Source organism: Schistocerca cancellata, chromosome 3 (assembly GCF_023864275.1).
Source record: "Schistocerca cancellata isolate TAMUIC-IGC-003103 chromosome 3, iqSchCanc2.1, whole genome shotgun sequence".
Lineage (NCBI taxonomy): Eukaryota > Metazoa > Arthropoda > Insecta > Orthoptera > Acrididae > Schistocerca > Schistocerca cancellata.
This window is the reverse complement of record NC_064628.1, coordinates 411815040-411827240: the sequence shown is the minus strand read 5'-3', so window position 1 is coordinate 411827240 and position 12201 is coordinate 411815040. Positions and strand designations below refer to the sequence as shown.

Genomic DNA, 12201 nt, shown 5'->3' with positions numbered 1-12201 from the left:
TCACACTTGCAATGTAATGAGAGCAATGCACAGGTGCCACCTGTGGTCTAACACAACAGCGTCACTTGCAGACTTGGCTACCATCTGTCTTTATGTTCAAGCATGTATTTCTCACTGTGTTTCCATATTAATGTCCAACCCCTATGTTACCCTCAATGAGATCACAGGCCTTGTTGGAACTGACCAATGTTGACTGATGCGACCACTGACAGTAACAAACCAGATTTACTTACCGCTAATAAAATCAACACAATTCATATCATTGTCGACATTGTAAATCATCATAAACACAACATAAAGAAGACAAACTAAAAAAGAATGAGGATTTGACAACTTAAATGAAACTTAACAATGGGTTGTTACTGTGCAAAACTTTGTGCCTTGTCCCGGATTACAAATGTGAATACATTACATAATTTTAACCAATAATGCTGCTACAGTAGTATTTTATTTAGCTGTTCTTATGGCTATGAACCCATTTCAACACCATGGTTATTTTGAAGCTATTTGCAAAACATAAGATTTTTGAACATAATTCTTGTAAGTTGTAAACCAGACAGAAAACACTATAGAAATAGGACCCAAACCTAAATTTTGTGGAAGAAATAGAAATTTAGACTCATAAGAGCAAATAACAAAATAAATTCTTAAATGAAAAACTGAATTAAAACATAAGAATTACATCAACAATTATACTGAAATCATTAAAAATGATCATGGATAAATAATTTAGGCACAGGTAATACCACCAGGATGACAATATCACACAGAATCGTAGATTAATAAACCAGATATATATGTAGTACGTCATTACCTAGCTGTGAAGAGAAGCTGTCAATTTTAAAAATGAATCAAACATCTCAAAAATAGAGTGATCAGCAACTACAGATTAATAAAACTCCATCAGCTTATTACAATATGATAAATTTCAACAGCATCAGCATTAATAATGTATCAAGGACATAAGTACTTCCAAATCTTAACATAAAAATTAAGTTAATTGTATAGATAAAAAAAAAATCTACTTATCAAGCAGCAGCGGCCCCACACACAAAAATGGTTGTAATTAGGCAAGCTTTCATAGCCAGTGGCTCCTTTTTCAGGCAGAAGAGTTAAGAGGTCAAGGTAACGTACTGGAGAGGTCTAGGAATAGGGGTAGATTTCGGGAAAGTCACTCAGAACAGCAGGTCATGGGAAACTTACTGCACAGGATGAAAAGGAAAGACTAATTGTTGGGGACTGCATCAGACAAGACTTAAAAAAACCTAAGAGCTTAGAGGTGGAAGACAGGGTAATATGCACAACAGAGATTATGGCTTAAAACATCATGATTGCGTTATTAAGAGTGAAAAGGTAAGTGCACTGAATGTACCAAAGCTGGGACGGGGAGGTCGGGCAGAGAAAAGTAAAATGGGTAAGACAATGAAAGATGTAGAAAGCTAATGGATTGAAAGGAAAGAGTAGTTACTTGAAGAAACGCTAAGTTGGAACAAATTAACATAAATTAATGCCACGTAGGTGGCAAGAACCAAGGACATGTTGTAGCAGTAGTTGCACCTGTGGTGTTTTGAGAAACTTTTGTCTGGGGGAAGAATCTGGATGGCGCATGTTGTGAAACAGGCAAAGAGGTCATGATTGTCATGCTGTAGACCATGCTCTGCAACAGAATACTGCGTGTTGCCAGTACACATCCTCTGCTTAAGCCCATTCATCCTGATTGATAATTAGGTGATAGTCATGCTAATGTAAAGGCCGAATGTGTTTACATAATACCTAGTATGTGACATTTTTCATTTCAAAGGTGGATCTCCGTTTCGTAGTATATGTTTTGCCAGTTTCAGGGCTGCTATAGGTGGTGGTAGGAGTGTGCTTAGGGCAAGTCTTACAGTGGGGATATTCACAGTCGTAGGAGCCATAAGGTAGAGAGGTGGGTGCATGAGGGGCATAGTGTGACAAGAATATTGCAGAGATTGGGAGGGTGACAAAAAGCTATTCCAGATGTGGTGCGTAAAATTTGATACAGAATGGATCTCATTTCAGGGTATGATTGTAGGAAGTCATGGTCCTGTCAAAGTAGCTGATTAATACATTCCAGATCAGGTTAATACTGAGTCACCAGTGGTGTGCTCCGAAGTTGTGATTTAAAGCAATCAGCAGTACCAGGATTTTATGTGACGGCTCAGGAAATTTGCTTTTGAACTCAGCTGGTGGTGTACTTAGGACTAGTGAAGGCTGAGGTGAGAATGGTGGGGTATTGCTGTAATGAGTCTACATCAGAACAAATACGTTTGCCTCAGATGCCAAGTCTGTATGGGAGGGTATGTTTAACATGGAAAGGATGGAAACTGTCAAAACGTAGTTCTGTCGTTTGTTGGTAGGTTTATTGGACAGAAGTGTGCAGCTGGTCTTCAGTGAGGGCAGGATAAACATCAAGGAAAGTGGCATGGGGTCTGGAATAGGACAATGTGAAATTTAATTGGGAGACAGTATCCAGGAATTTTAACAAGTCAATCTCACCAGGTTCTATGTTCCCTAAAAGCTGATGACTCCATCATTATCCTCCTAGCAGATAAAGGCTCTACCACTGCAATACTTGACTGGAAGAAGGTTCGTGAAGGTCTACGCCAGTTGTCTGGCACCTCTACATAAAAGGCCCCTCGCAAGGACTAACACCTCAATCCATAGAACTTTTCACCCCACCCAAACCACACATCCCCACCTTTTACCTTCTTCCTAAGATCCACAAACCTAATCATCCTAGCCACAGTTGGTGGCTTCAAAGCATCCACCAAACATGTATCTGCCTTAGTTGATCAGCACCTGCAACCCATAGTACATAGACTCCCCTCTATATCAAAGACATCAACTATTTCCTAGATTGTCTGAAATCCATGCCATGTCCCACTCCCACCACATACCTTGCTTGTCACCATTGAAGCCACCTCCATCTATACCAACATCCTCCACGTACAGTCTTTCTGCTGCTGAACATTTCCTCAGTTGGTGTCTTACCTAATTCCAGATCTGTGACATCCTTCCTACTCACCTTAATCAACTTTATACTTACCACTAACTACTTCACCTTTCAGGAGCAGACATACAAACGGATCAGAGGTATGGCGATGGCAAGCAGGATGGCTCTTTCCTACATGGATTGCTTGGAGGGGGCTTTCCTGGGATCCATAAGTCTTCAGCCCCTGGTTTGGTTTAGATACACTGATGACATTTTTACCATTTGGACTCATGGTGAGGCTGACATGTTGGAATTCGTGGAACCTCTGAATACCTTCTCCCAATTAAATTTCACATCATCCTATTCCAAATACCATGCCACTTTCCTGGATGTTGATCCCACCCTCACCGAAGGACAGTTACACACTTCTGTCCACAGTAAACATACCAACAAACAACAGTACTTACATTTTGACAGTTGCCATCCTTTCCATGTCAAACATTCCCTCCCATACAGCCTCGGCATCCGAGGTTAACGTATTTGTTCAGAAGTAGACTCTTCATAGCAATACGCTACCATTCTCATCTCAGCCTTCACTTCATGTAATTACCCCACCAGCCTAGTTCAAAAATCAAATTTTCTGGGCCATCACATCCAATCCTGGGCACTACTGATCCCTCCAAAACACAACTTTGGAGCACACCACTGGTGACTTAGTATTATACTGGTCTGGAAAGTATTAACAAGCTACTTTGACAGAGCCACGAGTTCCTAAAACCATGCCCTGAAAAAAAAAAAAAAAAAAAAAAAAAAAAAAGAGAGATCCATTCTGTCTGAAATTTTGCCCACCACACCTACAACAGTTTTTCATCACTCTCCCAATCTCCATGATATTCTTGTCAGACACTACGCTCCTCCAGCACCCATCTCTCCCCTACGGCTCCTACCCCAGTGACTGTCCCCAATGCAAGACTTGCCTACGCACCCTCATACCACCACCTATAGCAGCCCCGTAACTGGCAAAACATATATTATCGGGCCACCTGTGAAATGATGCATGCCATATACCAGCTGTTATGTAAATCCTGTTTGGCCTTTTACATCAGCATGATTACCATCAAATTATCAATTAGGACAAATGGATGTGGAGAGAGAGTGTATACTGGTACCACGCAATATCCTGTTGCAGAGCATGCTCTACAACATTTTTTTTTTTTTTTTTGTGGTTTTAGGGCGCACAACTTCAATGGTCATTAGCGCCCTGACTACTCTAAGAATGCACCGCGAGGCACAAGTTGACAACAATAACTAAAAGGGAAAACACGATAAAAGACAGACTGACAGGCATAGGATTAAAAAACAACATCATCAAATGTCCTTAGCGAGGTTTGTCAAATTGATAAAACGAAGAACACGAGCAGCTGCTCGTGGGTCATCCGCTAAAATGGCATCGAAAGTATTTGGCAGGTTAAGATCGAGGCGCAGTGTGTTAAGATCTGGACAGGACATTAAAATGTGTCTAACCGTCAGCAAGTGCCCACATGGGCAGAACGGCGCCGGCGCAGCCGTCAGTAGATGGCGATGGCTGAACCGGCAGTGTCCAATTCTTAACCGGGCTAAAACGACCTCCTCCCGCCGAGAAGGGCGTGAGGAGGACGTCCAAGCCACGGGAAGAGGTTTTAAGGCCCGAAGCTTGTCGTCTGTAAGGGCAGCCCAATCGGCATGCCACAGCGATAAGATGCGCCGACAAATGACCCCGCTAAAATCGGACGAAGGGACACAACAAGAAGCTGTCCGAGGCTGGAGGACCGCAGCCTTGGCCGCGGCATCTGCAGCTTCGTTCCCAGGGATACCGACATGGCCAGGAACCCACATAAAGCTAACCGGAGAACCGACGTCCACCAGCTGCTGAAGAGAGCGTTGGATCCGGTGTACGAAAGGGTGAACCGGGTACGGATCACTGAGGCTCTGGATGGCGCTCAGGGAATCTGAGCAGATGACATAAGCAGAATGTCGGTGGCGGCAGATGTAAAGAACAGCCTGGTAGAGGGCAAAGAGCTCAGCTGTGAAGACCGAACAATGGCCATGGAGCCGGTATTTGAAACTTTGTGCCCCGACAATAAAGGAACACCCGACCCCGTCATTGGTCTTAGAGCCATCTGTATAAATGAAAGTCATGTTGATGAACTTCGAACGAAGTTCCAAAAAATGGGAGTGGTAGACCGAACCGGGGGTGACCTCTTTTGGGAGCGAGCTGAGGTCAAGGTGAAAGCGGACCTGAGCCTGGAGCCAAGGTGGCGTGCGGCTCTCGCCCACTCGAAAGGTTGCAGAGAGTGAAAAATTAAGGTGTTGAAGGAGGCGACGAAAGCGAACTCCAGGGGGTAGCAGGGCAGAAACATACAACCCGTATTGACGGTCAAGAGAGTCGTCAAAAAAGGAACGATAAGACGGATGGTCGGGCATTGACAGTAGCCGACAGGCACACCGACAAAGCAGTATATCGCGCCGGTAGGTGAGTGGCAATTCGCCAGCGTCAGCATGAAGACTCTCTACGGGACTGGTATAAAATGCTCCGATCGCAAGTCGTAAACCCCGATGTTGTATGGAGTTGAGGCGGCGTAAGATGGATGGCCGTGCAGAGGAGTATACGAAGCTCCCATAATCCAGCTTGGAGCGGACGATCGACCGATATAGACGAAGTAGGACGGTTCGATCCGCTCCCCACGACATACCACTGAGAACACGGAGGACATTTAAAGAACGGGTACAACGGGCGGCCAAATATGACACATGTGGAGACCAGCTAAGTTTCCTGTCAAAGGTAAGGCCTAAAAATTTGGTTGTCTCCACGATTGGGAGAGCAACGGGACCGAGTCGTAAGGACGGTGGGAGAAACTCTTTGTAGCGCCAGAAGTTAATACAGACCGTCTTCTCGGCAGAAAAACGGAAGCCATTGGCGACACTCCAGGAGTAAAGACGGTCAAGAGAACGCTGAAGACAGCGCTCCAGGACACGTGTACACTGCGCGCTGCAATAGATGGTAAAATCGTCCACGAAAAGGGAGCCTGATACATCAGCTGGGAGGCAATCCATTATTGGATTGATCGCGATGGCGAAGAGAGCGACGCTCAAAACTGAGCCCTGTGGCACCCCATTCTCCTGGCGAAAGGTGTCGGACAGGACAGAACCCACACGTACCCTGAACTGTCGATCCATTAAAAAGGAACGAATAAAAAGAGGGAGGCGACCGCGAAGGCCCCATGTATGCATGGTGCGGAGAATGCCCGCCCTCCAACAGGTGTCGTAAGCCTTCTCCAAATCAAAGAACACAGGCGCGGTCGGGCGCTTCCGCAAGAAGTTATTCATAATGAAGGTCGACAAGGTAACCAGATGGTCAACAGCAGAGCGGCGCCTACGAAATCCACATTGTACATTGGTAAGTAGGCGTCGAGACTCGAGCAGCCAAACCAATCGAGAGTTAACCATTCGCTCAATCACTTTACAGACACAGCTGGTAAGCGAGATAGGTCGATAACTGGAAGGCAAGTGCTTGTCCTTCCCTGGCTTAGGAATCGGGACAACAATAGACTCGCGCCAGCATGCGGGAACATGTCCCTCAATCCAGATGTGATTGTATGTATGAAGAAGAAAACCTTTACCCGCAGGAGAAAGGTTCTTCAGCATCTGAATATGAATAGAATCAGGCCCTAGAGCGGAGGACCGTGATCGGCCAAGTGCGTTTTCGAGTTCCCGCATGGTGAATGGGGCATTATAACTTTCACAATTCGAGGAGCGGAAGTTAGGTGGCCTAGCCTCCTCTGCCTGTTTGCGGGGGAGGAAGGCAGGGTGGTAATGAGCGGAGCTCGAAACCTCTGCGAAAAAGCGGCCGAAGGCATTGGAGACAGCCTCAGGGGCCACAAGGACGTGATTCGCGACCTTCAAGCCAGAAACTGGTGAGTGGACCTTAGTGCCAGATAGCCGGCGCAGGCTACCCCAGACAACAGAAGAAGGAGTAAAACTGTTGAAGGTGCTTGTGAAAGCAGCCCAGCTGGCTTTCTTGCTGTCTTTGATAATACGACGACACTGAGCACGTAATCGTTTATAATTGATACAATTCGCCACTGTAGGGTGGCGTTTAAATGTGCGTAAAGCACGTCGACGAGCACGTAAAGCGTCTCTACATGCTGCGGTCCACCAGGGGACCGGTACGCGACGTGGAGAAGAAGGAGGGTGAGGGATGGAATATTCAGCAGCAGCGAGAATGACTTCCGTGAGGTGTGCGACCTGACGATCGCAGCTTGTGAAGGTTTGATCCTGAAAGGTCGCCCTGGAAGAGAAGAGCCCCCAGTCTGCCTTGGAGATGGTCCAACTAGAGGAGCACGGAGAGGGGGTATGCTGCAGGAGATGGATAACACACGGGAAGTGGTCGCTCGAATATGTATCCGAAAGGGCATACCATTCAAACCGGCGTGCAAGTTGGGGAGTACATATAGAGAGGTCTAAATGGGAATAGGTGTGAGATGTGTCCGAAAGAAAAGTAGGGGCGCCAGTATTGAGGCAGACAAGATTGAGCTGGTTGAAAAGGTCTGCTAACAAGGAGCCCCTCGGGCAGGATGCTGGAGAGCCCCAAAGAGGATGGTGGGCATTGAAGTCTCCAGTTAACAAAAATGGTGCAGGTAGCTGAGCAATAAGTTGCATCATGTCTGCCCTGGTAACGGCAGATGATGATGGAGTGTAAACGGTACAAAAGGAAAACGTAAAAGTGGGGAGAGTAATGCGGATGGCAACTGCCTGCAGGCCGGTGTGCAACGTGATGGGATGGTAGTAAATATCATCCCGGACCAGCAACATAACCCCTCCATGAGCTGGGATACCTACCACAGGGGGTAGGTCAAAACGCACAGAGGTGTAGTGTGCCAAGGCAATTTGATCGCATGGGCGTAGCTTCGTTTCCTGGAGGGCTACGACGAGCGGACGGTGCAAGCGGAGCAGCAACTTCAAGTCCTCTCGGTTGGAGCGAATGCTGCGAATATTCCAGTGAATAAGTGCCATCGTAAGAAAAGGAAGATGAGAGAAGGGGTCACCTCGAAGGCCGCTTAGGGCCTGGCTTCGAGCGAGCACTGCCGCCGCTATCAGTAGGCGGACAGTCATCGTCCATTGGGTCTATAGGGTCATCGGCCATCTCGAGAGGATGGCCAGGAGGGGGAGCTTCCTCCGCCGGTGAACGGCCAGATGTACGGCTACCAGCGGTGCGGCCAGGCGAAACGGATGACGGCCTGGGGCGGCAACCGCTGGGTGGCGCAGGAGAAGAAATGCGCCGTGGCGGAGAAGGAGAACTGTGCTTCCTATGCGCCTTTTTGGAAGGACATTTGGTGGAAGTACCGGTCGAAGGCTGGGAGGTCGAGGTACGGAGGAAGTCTGCACGGGATGGTTCCTTCTTGAAGGCCCGTGCATCTGACTTCGGGGTCTTCGTCTTAGCAGAAGCTGAGGAAGGGGCTGGTGTCTGTGGGGTGATGGGAGGAAGAGGAGACGTCGACCGCGCGATCTTAGCACTGGCCGAACGGACGACCGTGGTGCTGAAGGTCAGATCGCATGTCTGGGTTGCTACCTCCCGGGTAGTCCGAGGAGAGGCGAGGACAGTACTGTATTTCCCCGCTGGGAGCAACGTGGGCTTCCTACTAGCCAATAGCTTGCGAGCAGCCGAGGTGGACACTTTCTCTTTGACCCGAATTTCTTGGATACAGCGTTCTTCCTTATAGACAGGACAGTCGCGGGAGGATGCGGCATGGTCACCCTGACAGTTCACACAACGAGGTGACGGAGGTGGACAGTCACCCTCATGGGCATCCCTACCACAAGTGACACATTTAGCCGCATTGGAACAAGACTGTAGAGTGTGATTGAAACGCTGACACTGGTAGCAGCGCGTAGGTGTCGGGACATAGGGGCGAACAGAAATAACCTCGTAGCCCGCCTTGATGCGCGATGGCAGCTTAACACTATCGAAGGTCAAGCAAAGTGTCCGGGTCGGTACAAGGTCATTGTTGACCTTTTTCATGACCCTATGGACAGCCGTCACGCCCTGCTCAGCGAGGAAAGATTGAAGCTCCTTGTCAGTCAATCCGTCGAGGGAGCTAGTATAGACTACACCACGAGACGAATTCAAAGTTCGGTGGGCCTCCACCCGGACAGGGAACGTGTACAGGAGGGTGGCCCGAAGCAGTTTTTGTGCCTGAAAGGCACTCTCAGTTTCTAGTAATAAGGTGCCGTTACGCAACCTGGTACAAGATTTGACAGATCCGGCTATGGCATCTACGCCCTTCTGAATAACGAAAGGGTTGACAGAGGAAAAATCCTTTCCGTCCTCAGATCGAGAAACTACGAGGAACTCTGGGGCAGGCGGTAGTACTTTTGTCACTGTTGGCTGGTCACGTTTCCGTTTTTGGGTCGAAGTCGAGAGAGATGGAGCAGAATCCATTGCGGAGGAATCCCCATGATTGCCAGCGTCTCCGATGGCGCGCTCCTTCCTTGTGGGGACCCTCTCAGAGGGCACTCCCGCCTTAGGTGAATGTTTACACCTCAGGTCACACCTCCCGAGAAACAGACGGAGGGACCAATCGGCATGGTCAGAAGGTATCAGCTCAGGCAATCACCCCTCCCCGGGCCTGGCCTTTACCAGGGGGTACGCGCGTGCCTTACATGTCTACCCAGGGCGGGGACTTACGCGTTACCCCGTCACCGGCTACGCGTGCGAACGCGTGGGTCGGCCTTCAGGCACGCACAGGGAGGAAGGAAGAAGAGGAAAAAGAAGAGAGAGAGGGAGAAAGAGGACAGACTGTCTCAAACGCAGAGGCGGAGACCAGAGAAAGCAAGGAGAAGAAGGCAATGAGAAGGCAAGGAGAAGAAGGCAATGAGAAGGCAAGGAGAAAAGGCAATGAGAAGGCAAGGAGAAAAGGCAATGAGAAGGCAAGGAGAAAAAGGCAATGAGAAGGCAAGGAGAAAAAGGCAATGAGAAGGCAAGGAGAAAAAGGCAATGAGAAGGCAAGGAGAAGTCAAGGGAAAGAGTAAGGAAGACAGTGAGGTGGAGAAGAGCAAAGAAAGGAACCAACAAAAGGAAGGAAGAGACGAGAAGTGAAAAACCAAAAAGACCACGATTATAGGTCGTGGAACCGTCCGTCTCCGGACGCAGGCGCTAACTACCCCCGTGAGGGGGATGGACTCCTTTTAGTCGCCTCTTACGACTGGCAGGAATACCTCGGGCCTATTCTAATCCCCGGACTCGCAGGGGGGATGCTCTACAACATGACAACCGTTACCTCTGGGCCTGTTTCACCACACCACCTGGATTCTTCCCCCAGGCATCAGTTTCGCAAAACTCCTCAGGCGGGAACTAGAACTATAACATGCCCTTGCTTCTCGCCACCTGTGTGGCCTTAATTTACATTAATTTCTTCTGTCTTGACATTTCTTCAAGAAAATATTCTTTTCTTCACTCCATTTTAGTTTTCTAAATCTTTCATTGTATTGCCCGTCAATTTTTCAGCCCCCCCCCCCCCTCCTTCCTTCCATCCCACGTCTGTTATGTACAAAGCGCTGATCTTTTCACTCTTAATAGCTCATGCATGATGTTTAAGCAGTAATCTCTGTCTTACATATTACCCTGCATTCCACCTTTAAGCTCTCAGGTTTCCAAATCTCATCCGATGAATTCCCCAACAATCAGTCTTTCCTTCTGATGATCCTTTGCAGTAAGTCTCCCCCGACACGTGGTTCTGGGTGACTTTCCCATAATATACCCCTTGTCCTAGAATTCTTTAGTCCTTTTCCTTCACCCCTCTTCCTTTCCCTTCAACCCTTCTGCCTCAAGAAGGAGCCACTGGCTCTGAAAGCTTGCCTAATTACAACTTCTTTTAAGTAAGTGTGTTTTGGCACCACTTGGTGAGTAGATTTTTTTATCTGTTCAATTTAACTTTTCTGTCAAAAATTGATTGTTTTTGCTTTTCAGTTAGCTTGAAATTTACCATGGCATCTAAATGAGCTAATAGCAATAAGAACAGCTGAATAAAATATTATTATAGCAGCATTTTTGGTTAAAATTATTTAATGTCTTTACATGAGATTTAAAATGCTGCACGCCCACGAGAAATTAAGGGAAAAAAAAAAATTGTCACAATAACACAATAGATTAACACCTACGAAAAATGCAACTGCTTACCGTGGATTGTTAGTTGGTGCAGGTGCGCCAAAAGCTTTGGAAAAATCTCCAAATTCTGTGTTGTTTGTGCTTAACTCCTCTCCACTACGTGGATTAAAATCATCATCACCAGTGATAAGTGAACCATTATTACTGATGACAGTCCCACCCAATATGTCAGTCAGTAATTCACCACTATTTTTGTTTATATTGTTGTTGTTTTGATGTGAAACAGCAGAATTGTTTTTCATCGGGCTGGCAGTCTGAAAAAAAATAACTCAATGTTATAAAGACTTTATTGGAAACATTATCAGTAGATTGTGGTATGAAAATTTTACACTTCCCGTTTACCTGCAACCTACAAACCAACGCCCCCTAAAATGAGCTCCAATGTCATTACGTCAATGGAACAGAGATTTCAGCATAGAACAACTTTTATTCAAATGCAGTTGGTTAATGTTTTATATAAAATATTTTCAAGGTCCAACTCCAAATGAACCATCCCCATCAGAATTCATTTAATATAAAATATGAAAATTTTACACTTCCCGTTTACCTGCAACCTACAAACCAACGCCCCCTAAAATGAGCTCCAATGTCATTACGTCAATGGAACAGAGATTTCAGCATAGGACAACTTTTATTCAAATGCAGTTGGTTAATGTTTTATATAAAATATTTTCAAGGTCCAACTCCAAATGAACCATCCCCATCAGAATTCATTTAATATAAAATTTAGAAATTGCTGACAAGAGGTAAATCTGACATTTCTTTCAGTAATGCATTTCATTTGCATGTAATCTCAATACAAAAAACAATACAACAATCACTTAGTATGTTTTAATTCTTTTTCAACACGTACCGACAAAATTTTCAGAGTGGGGATTACTAAAATGAATAGGATCTCTACATTAAATAACAATCAAATGAAAATAGAAAACTCACCACCAGCAGCAGCAGCTTCAGAACAGCAAAGCAAAGCTTATTAACGTACAATACATTACTAATTTCTTTTGTGGCATTTGAGACACCATGCGGCACCCTACAGAAGTTA

General features: G+C 46.4%; 1 protein-coding gene across 2 annotated transcripts in view; it reads right to left on the bottom strand.

The window, feature by feature from the left end:
- The window catches only part of LOC126175160 (clathrin interactor 1), a 201940-nt gene that overhangs the window by 106366 nt on the left and 83373 nt on the right, over window positions 1-12201 (bottom strand). For both annotated transcript variants that reach the window (XM_049921744.1, XM_049921745.1), the window contains exon 8: window positions 11169-11410. In XM_049921744.1, the coding sequence (XP_049777701.1) occupies window positions 11169-11410 (242 nt within the window). The remainder of the gene's footprint in view (window positions 1-11168; window positions 11411-12201) is intronic.